Source organism: Ictalurus furcatus, chromosome 29 (genome assembly GCF_023375685.1).
Source record: "Ictalurus furcatus strain D&B chromosome 29, Billie_1.0, whole genome shotgun sequence".
Taxonomy (NCBI): Eukaryota; Metazoa; Chordata; class Actinopteri; order Siluriformes; family Ictaluridae; genus Ictalurus; species Ictalurus furcatus.
Genome location: NC_071283.1, coordinates 7,469,723 through 7,492,160, shown reverse-complemented (window position 1 = coordinate 7,492,160; position 22,438 = coordinate 7,469,723). Strand labels below are relative to the sequence as shown.

Below are 22,438 nucleotides of genomic sequence, written 5' to 3'. Positions count from 1 at the left end.
TAGCGTGTAGCGGAGCGTTGACTCTAAGCATTCAGTCGCCTGATCGAGTTCTATCGGATCAGACGGTGATTTACAGAATTACAGTATACTGCTGTATACTGCTGGCGTCTCTGCTGCCAGTAGTTTACCATTATTTCACAGGCAAATTGTATTATATATATATATATATATATATATATATATATATATATATATATATATATATATATATATAATTAACTATAGTAGCAGCATTTTGTTCAGTGTGAAGGTTTATCATCCCAGTATTGCTGTGTTCTGTTATGTAACACATCCTCAAAATTTAATTCTGTGCTTAGTTTCCATAACTACCCATTTTCAGTTTTTTTTTGTTTTAAGCGAGTATGAACATGTTCAGGTTGAGCAAAGCAGCTGTTGTGGATAAAAAATGTCATAAAATAAACATAAGGGAGACCTAGCATCCAGCAAAGGGGAGAAGAAGAAAAGACGGGCACCTAGACACATAGAAGCGGGATTAGGCGGACATTGACAAATTGGAATTACACTTTAAAGATCTTTAAGAGCAGTAGTAGTCAAAAAAGTCAAAAAGAGGTATACGAGCTGAGCTGAGGAGGGCTAATACACACACACGCTCGTACAGTCAAGGGCGGGCAAGTAGACACAACATACACACACACTCTCTCTTTCTCATACACACACATGAATAACTTTAAAAATATCTTATAGTAATAGAGAAACTCTCTATAAAAAAACAGAATAGTAGGATATGCAGGACAGTAGAACTGTAATGATATTAAGAAGTTGGAAGTACAGTAAACCGCTTTTTAAGTAGTATAAATATATATAAAATAAGAAATATAGTGCAAATATGAAAATAAATTATAAACTAGAAATACAGGAAAATGTAAACTTACTCATGACTCAAATGGTGAGGGTTCTTGTCTCGCAAGGAAGGCCTTAATTTTAAGAAAGAACCATGAGGAGCCATTTATAAGGGTGGCTGGGTCAAACTGCCCCCCCCTCGAGATAACAATAAGACCAAGGTCCCATTAGATTGTTTAGTCTTGTCCACGTTCTATCCTCTGGGTAATTGAAAAGTGAAGTTTCTGATGCCCTAAGGTAACTGAAAATTCTGGTTTCTGATGCCCTAAGGTAACTGAAAAATGAAGTTTCTGATCCTCTGAGTAACTAGAAACGCTGGGTTTTTATTTTCTGGGTTATTAGAAATGCCTGGGTTCTGATTTTATGTGTAAATTAAAACCCCTGGTTTCAATTCTATGTGTAAGTGAAATAGCCCTTTTCTGGAACATAAGAGTAAGGTAAATGAGCTCTTTTTTAACCCTATTGGTAGTGAGATCATAGTCTTCTTGAAACATCTGGGTTATTTAGTGTGTAAATACAGTATAAATACTGGAGCTTAAGCTCAGGGTATTGGGATCACCTCTGAGAATTCTCATCGGTGTGGATCTCGTGTGGTGGAACGGAACAATAAAGCTGGACCCTTGCTTCTTCTCACTCACGGCTGGTGTATTTTTTCTATCTCCAACTGGGCTCAGAGGTAGATGTGAGTATTGGCTTCTAAGTTGAATTTTAAATGTTTTTGGGTAATAGGCTAAATTTGAGCCAACACAGCACAGCACAGTAAATAAGAGCAGGCTGGTATTATACAACATTTTTATTAATTTAAGTAAGCACTGGATTAAGGCAAGACACTACATATGAATATGTTTTTGTTTTTAAAAAATAGATATAAAAATCAACTATAAAACCAGAATATCTTTTTTTTTTTTTAATTATTTAAAAAAAAAAAAAAAGGTTAACTAGATAGAAAATGAAATGTATTAGAGTATGAACTGTCACAAACAAAGCTAGTTAGCTTGTTAGCCTGAGACCCTCAAAGTTGTGGATATAATTTGAAACATACAGTTTAAAGCCATTCTTCTTCTTACTAGGGAATGACAGATGCCAACCTCATAATGCGATTGACATCGTTCAGAATAATCCATGGAAGATCTTGCAAGCAGTGAGTGTAAAAAGCTTCTGGCGCAACACTGAAAGTTGTCCTAGCCACTGAGACTAAAAGTGGAAGCGACAGTGTATACAGTCCAGTGAGAACATGCTGAGGTGTCAATTCATTGCCATTAACCAGTGAGACTGGTTATGGGTGAGTGACACATGAAGCCCCGCCAAAAGTGCAGATCAGTCCCGTTCTGCAGGCTGCAGCCAGGACGTTCTCGTCTCCATGGCCATGGGGAGTTTTAGACGGTTTTATAAGCTAGCAATTGGTCTAAAGCTATACTGTCATTTATTTAACAATTGGTAACAATGCATGAGATGCATAATAACTATATGAGGAGCTGTAAATACAAACATACACTGAACATACAAAAACAAAATTATTATGGTCAGTGGCTGTTTACATCAAAATGTCATCATTGATTTGTTAGGTTATTTAATACAAAATTAAGAAGATTATTTGGCAATATACATTTCCATATGTGAATTAGTACAATGTTTATGTGTAGGTTATTGTGAAATGTTTCACATTTCAGTTTTTTTTTTTATGCCAATAAGGAAAAGAATGGTGAGATAGAAATGTGCTCCATCCCAAACGCTAGAACATAGAGAATCCATTCTAACAAGACTTTTTCACAGTAATTATTTCTAGCAATCATACAGTAAGGCCTGAATAGCTGAGTTAATTATCAGTTAAGCAAACAGCTTTCAGTTCCTTCCTGCACACACTGTCACAAATAACCTGTCCTTTTAATTTTACTGGACTACAGCTACATGTTAGAATGAATTCTAATAAGAGCTCTGTATCACAGACTAGTGTTTGGAGTTCACCCATGGTCTCTCTAAAGAGGCCTACTCTGCTGAAGGTGGGTAACGCATGACCACAAGCATCTACAGGGAGAGAGAGAGAGAGACAGAGAGAGAGAGAGATTACTGGATGCTGTCACACACAGCATAGTATATCACAGAGTCACAGTGCTCCAAATCTGACATATGATAAATATGATAAAGCTCCTCATTGTGCTTCTTAGCTTCTTAAACATTTGTAATGCTACAGTTTTATGATTTCAGCAAAATCTCATCTCCATGTTTTTGCATAAATATTACTGTATGTGGTTTTGGGATGGGGAAAAATTCTGTTAGTATGTACTTATTATTAATTATAAGCCAGTATTCTTGTTTCTTCTCCAACGTATAGTATATAAATAACACATGACAGTTTATTTTGAAACATACAGGAAATATTTAGGATATAACTACTTTAAAATAATGTTATAGTAATGGCATCCTAATCCACATCCTAGCTGAGCTAAAGAAAAGGATTAGATGGAGAAGTGACAGGAAAATAAGGAAGCACATTTTTACCCGCGTATGACTTGAGTGCAGCGCTAGACGGGCAAATACAGACATGGCAATGAGGATCACTCCCGCCACCAAGCTGTGGAACAGGAACACGGCTTCCAGGCTGTAGAGCTGCATCTGAAGAATGTGAAAAGTATTTAATATCAATGATCTTAATGTCAGATCAATTTGTTTAATTTAAGAAATGCTTGAAGGAAGTAAAATTATCTGCAAGTGAAATAGGAAAATTTGCCTGTTTTCAAGATCTGTTCATCTGCCGACTCTTTTCGACTGTTTTTTTGCAGTGTGGGTTATATCTATTCCATTTTTTTAAAATGTGATAATTGGAAAATTTGGCATCCTGTACCGTGGGTTACATACTATACTAGGAATTAAATAATCAGGTTAAAGTTCCCTGGCAGAGAGCCATCGTGCTTGCCATGAGATCCATGAGTTCTGTGTTTGTGTTGTACTCAAGTTGCTTCTGATAAGAGCAGTAGTTCATCTTTATGTGCCTATGCTTCCAAAAACTATCTGATATAATGCGTAGATGCAGTGATGTTGGTTGAACAAGGGGTGGAATGCTACAATAACCGTTTGGCCAGTTTCTGTATCATGGTTTTCTGAATATTGTGGTATCTGCTTAGCCATCTACTGCATGAATTATTGCATTTACATCAAAAAAGTTTTTTATGGATTTTTAATACTTTTATTACAATATGGCAACAATGTAAAATGGTGGAAAGTATCATATAGTCAAAAATAACATATATAATATACACATATGTAAATAAACTACTTGGGAAGGCTAGTGTCTTTTTTGCTATGTAGGCTTGTTTTCAACCACAGTTCCATTATCACATGTTGTTGCCATATGGTGACAATTACATTTTACCATTTAACAGAATACTCAAACTAGCTAAACTTCTTTAAATGACAAAAAAATAAATGTTAACTTATCTCAGATGTTTTTTCCTCAAAGATCTCAAAGATTTTTTCCTTTAAGTAGTTTTGCCTAAATATTGAAAAATGAATCACATTTCAGAATCACATTTTGAGGATGACCTTGCCACCATGCCATGTGATTGCATCACAAAGTAGGAATGTACCCTGGATGGGATGCCAGCCAATTGCAAGGCATCATGTAACCTATTTTAAAATGTATTTTAAAGAGGATCATTCTAATGATAGATGTTTTGCAAGTTTCCCGCAAACGCCACTTCTACACATCATGCATGTAAAATTGTATTATGTAAAAAATATGTATGCACTGTTAGTGTATGAGGTTACTTATTATTGCTAGCTAGGTAGCTTACTAATAAGATTTAGTGAGCTTGCCAATTAACTACAACACCAATTCCGGAAAAGTTGGGACAGTGTGGAAAATGCTAATAAGAAAAGAGGGATGATTTGTAAATGTACTTTGACTTGTATTTAAACAAAAAACGCATAAAGACAAGATATTTGATGTTTTACCTAATCAGCTGCATAGTTTTTTGAAGATAAATGTTTACTTTGATGCATGCAACACGTTCCAAAAAAGTTGGGACAGGGGCATTTTAGGACTAATCGCAATGTGATAAGTTGAAATAAGAAAGTGATGTGTAACAGGTGAGGCAATATAATCATAGTATATAAGGAGCCTCCAAGGTGCATGGAAGGAGTCTCCTCATACGGCACAATTACAGCGCCTGGCGCACCCTGGGCAACGTTCAGTATCATACTGCTGAGCAGCCAATCCTTCCACCACGATGGTTCCACCAGTGAAGTGGAACCTCAACACAAAAAGAAGAAGTAGAAGAAGAAGAAGCAGCCTCCAAAAAGGCCTAGTCCTTCAAGAGCAAAGATGGGTCGAGGCTCACCAATCTGCCAACGGATGTATCATTGAATAATCCAATACTTTGAGAAAAACTTTCCCCAAAAACAAATCAGTAGGATTTTTGGCATTTCACCTTCTATAGTGCACAATATAAATAAAAGACTCAAGGAATCCAGTCAGATGTTGGTGCGCAAAGGGCGAGGCCGAAAACCTCTTCTGAAGGCGTGTGATCTCCGATATCTCAGACGTCACTGTCTTAAAAACTGTCATGAGCCTGTAATGGATATCCTGACATGGGCTCGGGAATACTTTGGTAAACCTTTGTCAGTCAAAACCATTTGCCGCTGCATCCACAGATCCACAGGCTTTTCTATGCAAAGCAGAAGCCATACATCAACACTGTCCAGAAGCGCCGCCGACTTCTCTGGGCTCGGTCTCATCTGAGATGGACAGTAGCACAGTAGAATCATGTTTTGTGGTCCAACGAGTCGACATTTCAAATAGTTTTTGGACAAAACAGCCGTCGTGTTCTCCAGGCCAAAGAGGAAAAGGACCATCCAAGTTGTTATCAATGTCAGGTCCAAAAGCCAGCATCTGTCATGGTATGGGGGTGTGTCAGTGCTCATGGCATGGGTAACTTGCACGTCTGTGAGGGCATCATTAATGCAGAAAACATGTACACATTTTGGAGTAACATATGCTGCATCCAGAGCAGGACAATGCCAATCCACATTCTACGTGGATTACAAGCCCAGGGTTGTGTATGCAGAGAGTGCAGGTGCTAGCATGGCCTGCCTGCAGTCCTGACCTGTCTTCAGTTGAGAATGTGTGATGCATTATGAAGCGAAAATTAAGGCAACGAAGACCCCATACACTTGCACAGCATGAGGAAATGCATAATGGAAGAATGGGGGAAAATTCCACTTGCTAAACTAAACCAACTAGTGTCTTCAGTGCCCAAACGCTTAATAAGTGTTATTAAAAGAAAAGGTGATGTTACAACAGATGGTAAACAGTCAACTGTCCCAACTTTATTGGAGTGTGTTGCAGCAGGGGCGTCACTCGTCCCTTTGCACAAGCCCCAGTAAAATTTTGCTGTGCCCCGGTAAAATGTTTACTGATAAATCATTAACATGTTACTACGTAACTGAATGTCAGTAAAACAGGTTGGCAGTGTTGTAATTTTGTATCTTATTGAATTTTGTATCTTATTGTATTTTATCTTTAGTATATGGAGTGTTGTATTTTATTCTCAGCGAATGGAGGTTCAGTCATATGCATCACCCCCCTTGCTGTGCAAGAAACTCAAGAGTAAGTTAGTGTTTCAGTTTCGACCCTTTACTGGTAATAAATTGGTGTAGATCATTTTCCCCTCACACCAACTGACTGTGAGCTAGCGTTTGGCAGAAATGAGAGCTGTCAGCCAATAAGACACAAGTATTTCCATGTATTTTCCTGTAAACCCTATCTGATTGGTCTTCCCTCCATTCACTGAAGATACAAAATTACAGTACTGCCATCTTCTTTTACTGACTTTTAGTTACATAGTGACAAACCGCTCCAATTATTCAGGGCTAAAGAAAAAATCTTCAGGGCCCCAAACACCTAGGCCAGGTTCGCTCCTGGCAGACAGCAGAGACAAACGGTGCATTTGAATGATCTACACTGCAGAATTTAATTTCTCTACCCCTCAAATAAATATTTTATAATGTGGACCTTAATCTACAATCACAAAATCAACAAATTACCCAGATATGGTAAAAATATCAAAGCATTAACCCTTTCACACTTAAGTTTAAGATATTCCAACTGGGTTGTGGGTGAGGATTTTTTTTAATGCAACGATTATTTTTGAAGAATTGCATTCAGCAAAGCAGTAGACTAGCCTTCTCTAAAGATAAATGAATACGAAGGTATTATTAACTTTAATTACAGTATATGGAGACTTTGGAATTTTAAAGTTTGAACTTTTGTATATATATTTTGGTCTAAAACAGAATATATAGTATATTCTGTCAGATCAGCAGGTCTACCCACTTCCACTGAAACAGTGGAGCGAAGAACGTTTCCCACAATCTTCAGTGAATTCTGAAAATAGTCACGTAAACAAGCACAAGACAAAAACACAAGGTCACCTTGTTTTTTTTGTTAGTCCATTCTGGTTTGCTGTTTGGATTTGCAAGTTTGGGCCTTCAAGACCTATTCAGTGGCATGTAACATTCTTATAACAAATATGTCAGATAGAACCTTATGAATTCAAAAATTTGGGGGGGAAATTTGGTTAAATCTGCTAATAGCAGTGCCGTATTGTACACAGTCAATAGCTTGTGTATCTGAATGAATGTAACTTCTTCAACTAGAACATCAGTTGTTGGAAATACTCTAATGTTGCTGTTGTGCTTCGTATCCAAAACACAACACTAACACTCCTTTCCAGGATGACAACTGTATGATATGGAGGGCCAAATCTGTGTATGACTTGTTGAACAAGCATTTTATAGCACTGGGACATTTTGATTGGCCTGAACCGAAACCATTAAATTTTGCGAGCAAAACACCAAAATAGGCACCACAAACTTTAGCTGAATAGTATACTGAGTCAATAGAAGAGTGGGCAGAAATTGTCTGAAATCCTGACTGGATTGGTGCTTTTGGTTCGGGATGAGGGGAGGCGTAACCAAGCATTGGAAAAGAAACAACGTGGCTAATTTTTTATGAGCTTATGTACTGTATATTTATGTATACTAGGCCATAAGTCATTTTTTAATTGATTTCTCCTGTTGCCTTTGCAATGAGAATTGTGTTACAGTGGATTTTATTTGGTGCCTGCATGTTCTCTACATACAAATAATAATACCATAAGTAAATTTACTCAAAATTAATTTCTGTACCACAGGATGCATTGTAAAATGACTATAGCTTACAAGATACAATAGAAATGCTTTCACCTAGATACAATAAAAGTTATTTTATTTAAGTCATATTTACGTAATTTGAGTAGTCAATCTCCCTTATCAAGGAGAGGGACTGGGGTTATTCTACATTACTGTGCAAAACATACTGTCCAAATTTTTTTTACAAAAAATAAAAATTCATGTTACACTAAATTATATTTCTTTTTTATCATTCTTATCTACAAATACAAGTATCTTATTCTTATCCACAAGTCTTCTGTTGAAGATAACTTACATAATGTTCCATGGACACTTCTGTTTCATCGAAGCTGAAATCTCGATACGTCATATAATGATGGTGTGTGTCTAAACTTTTGCTGAAGATTATTATACCAATTATAGTCCCCAGTATTGCGAGGATACTAAACACAAGACTAATTGTGACCTGCAAGGGGAAACAATTTTCATATTAATGAACTTGCATTTAATTAATAATTAATGAAATTATATTATTATACATTTATTCATCTTAAAGCATATTATTCATAAACAACAGTGAAACTAATAGAAATGTTTTCTAATTATGAGAGGGAGGAATGTAATTCCAGATCCATTGACATGTCCTGGAAGTTTAAGGGGTCAAGACTATATCATAAAACTTAAACTTAGAGCACTCACCATCTTTTTTGTGGTGTTTCGTTCTGACTGTATGTAGAGAATACCACAAATGAAGTACTGCAAAACAGAAAATACACATTTGTAAGAGCTCCAGCACATCACACAGATAAGTGTTCGATTAAATGGTCTTCTACTTACAGTTATTACTTCTGCAAAATGTATGATCATAAAGACCTTATTTGAGTTCAAGAGACAATACTTTCAAAAGAATTATTTAATTACAATGCCCAGTAAGTCATTTGTAAAGTAGTGGCTCCATTTTATTTATCACTGTAAACATTCACTTTACAAACATAAACAAAACTCACTTAGTTACAAGTGCAAATGTGCTTCCTCCTTCTGCCATTCTCTTATACTATAGTCCCGCCATCTGTAATTTATTTACTAGTATCTATAAATAATCCTGCTCATCGGAGGTAAGATAAGTTTGTACTGCTCATATATAAGAATGACTATATAATATATGCAGATTAATTCAGCACTACTTCTACATGATCTCTGTAAACAGTTTATAAAGCACAATCGGGCAGAAGTGTTTTATATGAACTGGGTAAATTATGGGAAATGTATGGAAAATCGTAATAAGCACACACCACAGTATTAGTATAAGTTTTTGGTATATTAAGAGTAATATGCAGTAACACAGCTGCAGCTTTTAAATGTTAAATCAGACACTTACATTACACAATAAAATCTATTGAAAACTGCTTATATATAAAATGGACTTTTTAAGAGGATTGCTGTTAGTCCACAAAAGCAGTTTTTCAAAACTATTGAAATTAAGTTTACTTTTTAGAAATCTGCTTCATTAAAACAACTTGCATTACATTCATGGGACATGCTGCACACTGGGGGGGGGAAACAATGAAGCACCTTTTTAGTGATTTCAGCTGTACTAGTACAGTTGCAATCAAAATTATTCAACCCCCATTGCAAATCAGGTCTATTGTCAAAATTTACAGACTTTCAGCTGTTTGCAATGACCAAATCAAACAAATGCAATTGAAATAGTTCAACACAATGAATACTTCAATTGGTTTCCCCAAATTCAACTGAAAATGCAACTTATAATGATTTCTCCAATCTAAAAATTATTCAACCCCTTCATGGCAAGCATCTTTAGTACTTAGTAGAGCACCCTTTTGCTGTTATGACCTGCTGCGAACGAGATGCATAGCCAGACACCAGCTTCTGGCAGCTTTCCTGAGGACTCTTAACCCATTCCACATGAGCAATGGCCTCCAGTTCAGTAATATTCTTGGGTTTGTGTGCTGTAACCGCCTTCTTCAAATCCCACCTGTAGAATCTTCCAGGATTTCTTCTTTAACCAAGCCTTGATGGAATTTGAGGTATGCTTGGGATCATTGTCTTATTGGCAGGTCCAATGATGCCCAAGCTTCAGCTTCCTCACAGACGGCCTTACGTTTTCTCCTAGAATTTTCTGATATTTCAATGAATCCATCTTGCCTTCCACACGCTGCAGGTTTCCAGTGCCAGAGGATGCAAAACAGCCCCAGAGCATCACCGAGCCACCACCATGCTTGACTGTGGACAGAGTGTTCTTTCTTCATTCTTCTTCCTCCGCACGTACCGCTGATCCAGCGTGCTGAAAAGTTCCAGTTTTGTTTGTTTCATCGCTCCACAGAACAGAATCCCAAAACTTCTACGGCTTATTTATATGATTTTGAGCTGATTTTTCTTGTGCTTTTGGGTCAATAGTGGTATACGTCTTGGAGTTCTGGCATGGAAACCTTCTGCGTTTAGTACGTGCCTTACTGAAACTTCAGTGCCTGTTGCCACCAAGTCTTGCTGCAGGTCTTTTCCAGTCACTCGAGGGTTTTTCACAACCTGCCTTCTCAGAAATCTGGTGGCAGAAGTTGATAGCTTCCTCTTTCTGTCCCATCCAGGAATTTCATGAATTTTCTGCCTCTAGCCGTTTCAGGTATTTCACGTGTTCCAGCTCAAGCACACCTGGCGCAACTAATGAAGCCCTTGATTAGTTCCATCATGTGTGCTTGAGACAACACCTGTTTTGCATATTTGTGCTGTTGTGAGGGATTCTATTCAGGGGGTTGAACAATTTTAAAACTGGAGAAATCATTATAAGTTGCATTTTCAGTTGAATTTGGGGAAACCACTTGAAGCATTTGTTGTGTTGAACTATTTCAATTACTTTAGTTTGATTTGTTCATTGCAAACAGCTGAAAGTCTGTAAATTTTGACAATAAACCTGATTTGCAATGGGGGTTGAATAATTTTGATTGCAACTGTATATATTGATATTAATGGAATAATTCAGATTTCTGTTTCATGAAATACATTCATAGTTTTAATTATTTTACAGATTTAATATGATTTAATTTCACTATAGCTTCATAGTTTTAGACGTGTTTATGTTCATTATTTGTACCTGTCTTGTCAACAATGCAAAAAATAACATATTTACCAAGATGCCCAGCCAAAAAGGGCTATAGCTTTCTTCTGATGTTTCCACCACGTCCCCCTTCATAGGAATCCCAAACAAGAACAGACAAAGGCCAAGGAACAACAGCACAATCTTGTACATAAGAAACACGAAAACATAAAATAGGTCAATTCTGAAACGTGGGGATTTTCATTTTAACAGTTTTAAAGGTTGTATGATATAAGAGACCAATAAAAAAAAATCTCGCTCACCCAAATGCGGTGATGTGACTTCAAATGTGTAAGAATTCAACCCAGCTCTTATGACGTTATGAATGATTATGAATGGTTTGGGGTCAGACACGGTAGTAAATTTGTTTTTATTCTGGCCATTTAGCTTCCTCTCTAATTATTCATGAACAAAACATTCAAAAATCCCTCCATGGTTTACTACAAAGAGCAAACTATAATCAGATACTTTCCTATCACAATGAAGACTGACAACCAGGCAGAACCAGACTAGGTTATTCTATGAGAGAGAGAGAGAGAGAGAGAGAGTTCCAGCTAACAATGAATGATATGAATGCGCTTGTTCTAAGTAGGTATTTTCAAAAATTCTCTGTATTCTTTGCATCCGAAAGAATTTACAGGGTAAAAACCTTCCACATTTGGAAAATACCCATGTTACCATACTGCAAGAAGAGGAAAAGTTTTTTTGCTTGTTATGCCATACTGTCAGACTACTAGTAGCAGAACCAGCACAAAAATCTTCAATACCTAAAAATGGGTATGCAGTTGACAAGCTATATGACTAGAGGCTCTCCTTCACTCCCACATTAATTTCATGACTTCATACCATACCAAGGCTGACACACTCTCATGCCGCCATCTCACTCCACCCACAGAAGAGACAACATAACTTATATTTCCTATAGTTCCCCTTCATCTGTGTTCTATGGGCCATTGACCATAAATAGTCCAAACATGTAAAACCAGTGTTTCTTTCTTACCAAACAAAACCCCACCTTTCCATCCCAGAACTGCACTGCCATCATGATGGATTAATTTCTTTGACTGATTCCCCTAACAGCCTTGCTCACCACTTTCAAGATTGCTGAGCTGTTATTCAATCATGTGTTCATGTACTTTAGAATTCTGGAATTTTGAATTCACATCCCAAGTGTGTGGAGCTAATTTATGGAGAAGTTGTGAGTTTCAGTGAGCTTAACATCAGGATACCTAAACCGCTTAACTAAACCACCCAGCCACCGAACCGAGACCCATCTAGTGTGTGCTTGGGTAGCAGCCTCCTCTGTTCCCAGGAACGCAGCTACTACCAATGGCTTTGGAACGAATAGGTGTGGGACAACACATGTCAACAACTAAGAAAGGTGACCAGACAAACCAAGAGAATGGCCAACCAACACAGGGATGAACTATTGTGTTACTAACCCATGGAAAGAGTGTGGCTGTCAAACAGTGACCTCTGCTTATAGCAGGGATGTAGGAAATTTAAGCCCATTGGTCTCTTCTAGTTAGTCAGATGACATCATCAATGACATCATACTACTTTAACTTACCTAACCACTATCAGTTCATGTTCCCTTCCTCACAACCATGGTATTGTGGTCCAATGGGTTGTTTTACACATATCCCATTCAGGTTTTTGATAACTGTTTAGACTAGTGATAAATGATAATTGCTTATAATTTGTCAGTTTATGAGTTGGATATGCCCTTGTGAACACCCTGCATTGGATCCAGCTTTCTGCCTCATACTTAACATCATCATTTTCAGCATCATTTTGCTGGAGAACCTTGTGAATATATTCAAATGTAGTTAATGCAGTAAGGAATATGTGGGTGTTTTCTCTCTCACCCCAACAGTTCTTGGCTCTCCTCTGAGGAAGCGGTGCAGCGGTTTAGTGCCACCGGCAGTTTGTGTGCTTGGTCCCTCCATCAGCTGTGTGGGCTCACTACCTGCATTTGTATCCATCTCTGTGAAGATTTTCGCAAAACAAGTTGAGTAGAACATTTTAAACACTGAGGATTTGGTACTGGTTAAGGTACACTAACTGTCCACTTTATTAGGAGCAACTGCACATTCATGCACTTATCTAATCAGATAACAGTTTCTAGAGTTTACAGAGAATAGTGCAAAAAAAATATCCTGTGAGCAGAGGGTCTGCAGGCTGAAAAACTTTGTACATTAGGGAGATCAGAGAAAAATGATCAGACTGGTGTGAGCTGACAGGAAGTCTATACTAACTCATTTAAGCACTCTTTACAACCATGGTAAGCAGAAAAGCATCTCAGAATGCACTATACATCAAACCTTGAGGTGGATGGGCTACAACAGCAGAAGACCACTTCAGGTTCCACACCTGTCAGCCAAGAACAGGTGTTCAACTGCTGTTGTAGCCCATCCACCTTAAGGTTCGATGTTTTGTGCATGCTAAGATGCTTTCCTGCTCACCATGGTTGTAATGGTGTCATAGAGTCATTCTATTTGACTTACTATATCCTTCCTGGCAGCTCAACCAGTCTGGTCATTTTTCTCTGACCTCTCTTATCAACAAGGCGTTTCCACTCACAAAACTGTCACTCACTTTTGATTTTTGTTTTTCGCACCATTCTGGGTAAACTCTTGAGAATGTTGTGTGTGAAAATACCAGGAGATCAGCAGTTTCTGAAATGCTCAAACCAGCCCATCTGGCACCAACATCCATAACTCCATAACTGCATAAATGAGCAGGTGCACAGGTCTTCCTATTAAAGTGACCAGTGAGGGTATATATTCATAAATCTCCAGGAGGAATTTAAGGTTTCGCTTTTTGGAACGAATGTTGATGTGATCAGTAATTAATAAGTGGTTATATTAAAAGATTCAGTCATAGATAGTATAGATAGTAGTTCTGCAGTAGTTCTGCCGGAGAAATTTAAGACACAGTAATTACTGCTTAGTTAATAATTAACTCCTACTAACAGGTATTGAGCAATTAACAAGTTGTACTTCGTAGTTAGTAAGAATAAGATATGTGTTAATGAAGAACTATTCATTTGTTCCTCCATAGTTACTGCATAGTTACCTCGGGTTGTTGAACAGTATCGTGTTAGTAATTGTTACCAAAATCTGTATTAAAGAGCTTTTAATGATTTCAGTTTCTAGCTTTGCTAAAAAAGATTGAGATGACTATTCATTGATATCTTCTTTGGCTGATTAATTGCTCATCTTCACTCTACAAATTGGTTGCATAGTATAAATAGTTTAAGAGACATAGAGTGGGGGAAATAAGTATTGAGCACGTCAAAAAAAAAAAAATTCAGTAAATATATTTCCAATGAGGCTATTCATATGAAATTTTCACCAGGCATCAGTATTAACTCAAGAAATATGGAAATATAAAGAATTCACAACATTAAAGTCCATAAATAAAGTTATGTGTAATGAAGTGGAATGACACAGGAAAAAAGTATTGAACATGCTAAGAAAAAGCAGTTCTCTAAGGCAAGGCAAGGCAAGGAACCAGCTGAAATCCATAAGTAATTATGCCCCCTATCTGTGCAAATTAATATCAGCTGTGTTAGTAACTTGATGGTCTATAAAAAGGCTTTTAGTTACCTGGGTGTCACACAAGAAACATCTTATGATGGGTTTTTACCAGCAAAGAGCTCTCCCAAGACCTTCACAACCTTATTGTTGCAAAACTTATTGATGGAATCGGATACAGATGTATTTCAAAACTTCTGAATCCTCCACTAAGCACCATTGGGGCCATTATCCACAAGTGGGAGCAACATCACTCCGTCATCAACCGGCCACACACAGGAGCTCCTCACAAGATTTCTGACCAGGGATTCAGAAAAATAGTCAGAAGAGTATCCCAAGAGCCAAGGACCACTCAGAAAGAGCTCCAGAAACACTTGGTGCTATCGTCACAGAGAAAACAATAGGTAATGCACTCCACTGCTTACTCTCACCCTGCAAGACTCCATTACTAAAGAAAAGGCATGTCGAAGCTCATTTAAAGTTTGCTACAACTCATTAGGACAAGCCTGTGAAATACTGGGAGAGTGTAGTCTGGTCAGACGAGAGCAAAATTGAACTTTTTGTCTGTCATACTACACACCATGTTTGGAGAAGAAATGGCACTTCACATCACCCATAAAACACTATACCAACAGTGAAGTTTGGAGGTGGAAGCATCATGGTGTTGGGGCTGTTTATCATCACATGGTACTGGCAGACTTCATATAATTGAAGGAACAATGAACGCAGCCCTTTGCCAGGAGATTCTTGAGAAGAATCTGCTGCCAACCACCAGGATGATGAAGATGAGACGTGGGTGGACCTTCCAGCAGGACAACGATCCAAAGATACAGCAAAGGAAACTCTCAGTTGGTTTCAGAGAAAAATAAATCAAGGTGTTAGAATTGCCCAGTCAGTCACCTGACTTGAATCCAATTGAACAAGATTTAAAGACAATATGTTTAGATGAATGGGCCAAAATCACACCTGAATACTACGGCACATTAATTTTTTAATCTTCAGACAGGAAGTGTCTTGAAGCTGTCATTACAAACAAAGGCTTCTCCACTAAGTATTAAATGAATTTCAGTTAGCGTATTCATTACTTTTTTCCTGCATCATTCTGCTTTATTACACAACTTTTATTTATTAACTTTAATGTTTATATTTCTTTATATGTGTGGATTTCTTGAGTTAATACTGATGTCTGGTGAAAATTTCATGTGAATTGCCTCATTGGAAATATATTTACTGAAAAAAAAATGTTGACGTGTTCAATACTTATTTCCCCGACTGTACATATGTAGTAGTTTTTTTGTGCATTTGTTTGTATTGTGTTGATCACTAGTCACAGACTTTGGAAATGGTAGGGGGTGAGGTGTTCCATGATAGTAGATTATGCACACAAAGCATGTTTAATCTGAGAAGTTACTACCCTACAAAAACCAGGTACTACATACTCGTGAAGATAGTGTTAAGTATATAGTATTTAAAAAGTTTCAAACAATGTTGGTTAATTTAAACTGTCTTTTAGCATGGTAGCTATCTAATGTTAGCTGAGTTACATCATAACATAGTTTTCTTTTGAAAGAGAAAATTACTTCTGACCATTGGAGGGTTGCATCATTGCTCTGTGTGGCTGTAACAAGAGAGTACTGACATTTTAAGCAGTAGTCTATCAAACCAATTCACTATTAATTTTTAGGTAAGGAGCAGGGTCTTCCTCTCCTTTGCACACTGCTGGTGTATGTTGTACAAAGCTTATAATGATTTATTGTTGTTTGCTTATTTCTTGATGATTGATATGTTTTCTCCAGGGAAATTCTAGCTAGCTAAGGCAACATAAAGTTGATAGGCTAATTAGAATCAAAACAGTGCTTTACTGGCCAAGTACACTTGCATATTTCATAAAATTTCCATTTTCTCCCAATTAAGTCAATGCATTTCCCACCCACTACATATTTCTCCCTAGGAGAATGAGGGCTAACATGTGCTTACTGTGAGACAGGTAAAGACACTACATCTTTTACATCTGCTGCATAGTTCAGCTAAACATGTTGGAGGAGACATAGTAACCTGAAGTAATTTCTGGTGACCAGAATGCAAAGGGTCAGGTCTAATTTTCCTCCTTTCCTAGATCAGGAGTGCACAACTAAAATCTGTACTTGTATCTTCCAAGTCTTTCTGTTTTAACAAAATTATCCTATATATGTGCAATTCTTACAACTATTGAAGATGAAGACGGACATTAATGTAGGAAGTTATGCCATTTTTATCCTAATTTTAGAGGACTCGCTTTTACTTGCTTTTGATTAAAATGTTGTTGATGATAAGTAAATACAATATTAAAAGTTTATGATCACAAGAGTTTCATCTGAGCTTCATGTTCATGCAAATCTGTTCAGTTTTTCGCTTCAGAGTTGTTCAAGGATGTGTCTAATTTTGAGTTCACTTATTGACATTACAGACATGACCTTACACACTACATTTAATATGTAACACATCTTCACAATCCCAACAAAAACATATTGACCACAATAATATTTTCTAACATTAGGAAGGAACTCAAATGTAACATACCTTCAACTGTCTGTGGGTGAGGTACGTAGATTTTAGAGTGTTTCACAACAGCAAGGAGGGGAGCGGGAAAAGGGGGATGGTAAAGAGTGGGAAGAGTAGAGGACGGGGTGGAGACTGAGACACCATGTTTGGGAGTGTGTGTGTGTGTGTGTGCCATTCCAAAAGTTCACTGCAAATACCACAGAAGAGGAGGAGAATAGTAACCTTTGACTATTGTAATATGTGAAAATTTTGCATGATAGTCACCAGCACACAGTTAAATGTGGAAACAGGAAATGGTGTAAGGTTTGGAATCGGAAAAAGAGAGAGAGAGACATGGAGAAAGAGAGGATAAGGGGCAATGAGAGGATGTAAGCAAAGCCACTGGAGTAGTGAAGAGACATGATACAGCTGGCTCTCACAGCCGAAGGCATTTATGATGGTTTAAGTTGTTACAGATGTTGATTGCCAGATGCTCAGGCCTGTGCTTTGTGGACCACTTTGAACTAATGATAATATTGTGTAATCTGAATAAAATGTTAATAATGTACAGGTTTGTATATTACCTCTAATAAGCAATGGAATTTAGACTAATAATTGTGCAATTATATGACAGTGAACATAATTGGGAACTATCCTTAACTATTTGCAATATATAATATTTATTTTATATTATATAAATATATAATTTGTGAAGATAACTTGTTTTTATAAGGTAATGTTTTTGTATGTTTATGTAGAGCACACCACTCAACCACAGTGACTAAATAAATAAAATAAACAACATCTCATTTACTTAAAGGCCTAATAACTGCTACATATCCATTGCAACATTCTCTCAGTATAACTAAGGACATGGACTAACCCCTCAACAGACCTCTTTTTGTTCAGTTGTAAATAACATTCCTCAAATTTCCTGGGAGCTTCTTCTCTGATCCCACCCAAGTGACTACACACAGCTGCAGCGGAAGCCGTTCTCTTATTAACCCACTTATATGAGTAGTTTATGAATAGTTTTGACTAGTTAGTTTAATGAGATTTAGATTTAGTTTTGATTTTGTTAGTTAAATGCAACTGAGCATGTAGCCAAGCATTTGGGGATAAGGGTTTTGCAAAGGGTCCAGCAATAGGTCTCTGGTTGCCTACTCACAACCTTTCAGTCATTAGTGCACTACTGACAAACTACTGCATGATCATAATCTCTGTTCATGTTTTACACAATAATTTATAACTGAAGTCAGATAAAGTGTGACTGTGGAAGAGAAAAGTAATGTCAAATCTCTGTGGTTGACCAGGGCAAAATTTATGCAGGGTTCTCCTGTACTCAAAGATTTAGGTTCTGCTTGCTAGAGCCACATATAGAAGTATGGTGTTCACTTAGTGAATAAATATAATGGTTCAGCTGACCGGTTAATCTACACACAAGGTTGGTTGGTTGGATGGTGGAATAGATGGATGGATGGATGGATGGATAGACAGACAGACAGACAGATAGATAGATAGATAGATAGATAGATAGATAGATAGATAGATAAGAAGCTAGGTAGAAAGGTAGGTAGTCCCATTACACAACCATTCCCATTAATATGGAGTTGGTCCAATTTAATACTTTACTGAAGCCTCCAAACTTCTTGAAAGGCTTTCCGCTAGATTTTGGAACTTGACTGTGGGGATTTGTGCCCATTCAGACAAGTGATCTTGTGCACTGATGTCAGGTGCAGTTGGTGTAGCAATTCATCCCAAAGGTTTCAGTGGGGTTGAAGTCAGGGCTCTGTGCAGGCCACTTGGGTGTGTCCACACCAACCATGGCAAACCATGTTGTGCACAGTGGCATATTTATACTGGAACAGGTTTGGGGCTCTTAGCTCTAGTGAATGGTAGTGAATGGTCATTCTACAGCATACAAAGACATTCTAGACAATTGTGTGCTTCCAATTTTGTGGCAACAGTTCGGAGAAGGCTGACATATGGGTGTGATGATTAGGTGTCCATATACTTTTGGTCATATAGTATAACATTACAAACACCTATTATGATCACTTGTATACCCAATATTTATGCAAACATCCAATCAACCAATCATGTGGCAGCAGGGCAAAACATTTAATCATGTAGATACAGGTCAAGAGCTTAAATTAATGTTCACATCAGAAAGAATGGAGGAAATGTAATCTTAGTGATTTTGACTAAATGATAAGTTTACTGTTAACACTCTCCTCTCTCTGTGAACACCCCCCTCTCTCTGTTTCCTGGTTCCTGTGTTGGTCCCTTTTCTCTTTGTTGACTCAGGTGTTGACAGATGAATGACCTAACCAATCAATAGTTAACCCATTGTCTCCGCTGTGTGTCAAGCATGATATATACTTGGAATACCTTTCTTGGAATAAATGAGAGATCTTGCCATTTGAACTTTGTGTGTCTGTGTGTCATTTGGCAAACTCTCCCAAGGCCTTGGTGTGGGAAGTGTGTAGCGAGGCGAGGGCATCTTCTTTCTTGTATTTTCTAGATTCTCTAGTTTCAAATCCTAACAGTTTTCTGGGGGCTTGTCCCTGGATATAGATTCACAAATCCTAACACTCAAACTAAGCATAAAAAGGCCAGGTGGGATTATTCCAATCTTTATCTGGCCAGTTTTGGTGAGCCTGTGTCTACTGTAACCTCAGTGTCCTTTTCTTGGCTAACAGGAGTGGAACCTGATGTGGTCTTCTGCCCTTGTAGTCCATCACCTTAAAGTTTGACATGTTGTACGTTCTGGGATGCTGTTCAGCTCACAGTGGTTGTAAACAATGGTTATTTGAGTTACTGTAGCCTTCCTGTCTAGCCATTCTCCTCTTACCTTTTGCCATAAACAAGACATTTCTGCCTGCCAAACTGTCAGTCACTGAATGCCTTGCACCATTCTGTCCAAACTCTAGAGTCTGTTGTGTGTGAAACTCCCAAGAGATCAGCCGTTTCTGAATTACTTTAAGCAGCTCATCTGGCACCAACAAACATGTCTTGGTTAAAGTCACAGAAATTATATTTATTACCCATTCTGATGATGTGAACATTAACCGAAGCTCTTGAGCTGTTAAATGGCAGAGTTACACTAAGGTGTGAAAACAACAGGTACCAGCAATAAATAGATCAAACACTAATTCAACTGGAGTTTGTTTCACTGTTTTAAAATACTACTAAATCTCAGTAAAATTTAATACCAGTAAAAATTTATGATTACATTAAACAACTGCCATTTTTGGTTAACACTCTATTACCGCTAAAAGAAAAGACAGACACTTAAAAAAACTGGCATATATAACTGGAGTAATTATATGTAATTCCAGGAGTAACTGAACCACTTTTAAATATAATCAATTCTTCCCTTAGCACTGGCTATGTACCTAAATCACTTAAATTAGCAGTTATTAAACCCTTGATTAAAAGACCTGACCTTGACCCCTCTCAACTGTCCAGCTATAGACCAATATCAAATCTCCCCTTCCTCTCTAAGATTTTAGAAAAGGTTGTAGCAAAGCAGTTATGCTCGTACTTACATAGGAATAACATTCATGAAATGTATCAGTCAGGATTTAGACTTCATCATAGCACAGAGACAGCGTTAGTTAAAGTAGTAAATGACCTACTACTGGCCTCTGATCAGGATTGTGTCTCGCTGCTTGTGTTACTCGACCTTAGTGCAGCTTTTGATACTATAGATCATACTATTCTCCTTGATAGATTAGAAAATGTTGTTGGCATTAAGGGAACAGTCCTCTCCTGGCTCAGGTCTTATCTGACCGATCGTTATCAGTTCGTAGATGTAAATGAAGACTTCTCCACGCATACTGAGGTTATCTTTGGAGTTCCACAGGGTGCTGTTTTAGGCCCACTGCTTTTTACTTTATATATGCTACCCCTAGGACAAATTATTCGTAAGCATGGAATTAGCTTCTACTGTTATGCTGATGATACACAGTTGTATGTTTCAGCGAAGCCAGAGGACAGACAGAAGCTTAGTAAGGTTGAGGATTGTGTAAAGGACATTAGACGTTGGATGTTAACTAACTTCCTTTTACTTAATTCTGATAAAACAGAAATACTATTATTAGGATCACGTGTAGCTAGAAATAATCTTTCTGATCAGACTCCAGCCTATCATTTGATGCTCATGTAGATAATATTACTAGGATAGCCTTCTTTCATCTCAGAAATATTTCTAAGATAAGAAATATATTGTCACTACATGATGCAGAAATACTAGTTCGTGCATTCGTCACCTCTAGATTAGATTACTGTAATGCCTTACTGTCTGGATGTTCCAGTAGGAATATAAACAAACTCCAGTTAATCCAGAATGCAGCTGCTAGAGTCCTAACTAGAACTAGAAGATACGACCATATCACACCAATATTATCAATACTGCATCGGCTCCCAGTGGAATCCCGCATTAACTATAAAATACTTTTATTAGCCTATAAAGCACTAAACGGTCTCGCGCCACAATATCTAAGCGATATTTTTTGGTTTTCTATGATCCGCCATGCCTACTTAGATCAAAAGATGCAGGCTATTTGACGGTACCTCGAATAGTGAAGGCTACAGCAGGGGGGAGAGCTTTCGCTTATAGAGCCCCACTGTTATGGAACAGTCTTCCTATTAGTGTTCGGGACTCAGACACAGTCTCAGTGTTTAAGTCTAGGCTTAAAACGTATTTGTTTACTCAAGCCTACCCTGACTAGACTTTCTATTATACTAATTCCCAGTCCTAATAATCTTTTCTCTCCCTCTCTCCTTCTGTCGAGCCACACACGATTTTATGCAGATACTAGAGATCCAGATCCTTTCTGCCTCTGGATGGAGCACAAATCTTCTCCAATTCCAGACTGCTGGGACTATGGCTGCTCCTAAGGCCATACAGACTTCATATAAGTCAATAATGAACTTTTTCACATTATCTGTTGTTACTCAGATGAGGATGGGTTCCCTTCTGAGTCTGGTTCCTCTCAAGGTTTCTTCCTCTTAAATCATCTTAGGGAGTTTTTCCTTGCCACCGTCGCCACTCAGTGGCTTGCTCAGTTGGGATAAATTCGCACCTTTAATATCTGTATACCGTGTTGATATTTCTGTAAAGCTGCTTTGAGACAATGTCTATTGTAAAAAGCGCTATACAAATAAAATTGAATTGAATTGAATAACGTCGGTGTTAATAAAATACTGTATACATGAAGCAGCCACCCTTGCA

The 22,438-nt window shown here is 37.6% G+C and overlaps 1 protein-coding gene across 2 annotated transcripts; it reads right to left on the bottom strand.

Annotated features, from left to right (window-relative positions):
* Positions 1–1,639: 1,639 nt before the first annotated feature.
* Positions 1,640–17,410, bottom strand: si:ch1073-291c23.2 (uncharacterized protein LOC799862 homolog). Of its 2 annotated transcripts, XM_053619383.1 has the most exons (7): positions 17,239–17,410; positions 13,009–13,127; positions 11,174–11,284; positions 8,728–8,784; positions 8,345–8,494; positions 3,361–3,474; positions 1,640–2,886 (listed from the first exon to the last, which is right to left on the bottom strand). In XM_053619383.1, the coding sequence occupies exons 1-7, from the start codon at positions 17,393–17,395 to the stop codon at positions 2,848–2,850; spliced, it is 747 nt and encodes a 248-aa protein (XP_053475358.1). In that variant the 5' UTR covers positions 17,396–17,410; the 3' UTR covers positions 1,640–2,847. The 2 variants fall into 2 exon arrangements, with proteins under 2 accessions (XP_053475358.1, XP_053475359.1); XM_053619384.1 differs by lacking the exon at positions 11,174–11,284.
* Positions 17,411–22,438: the final 5,028 nt, after the last annotated feature.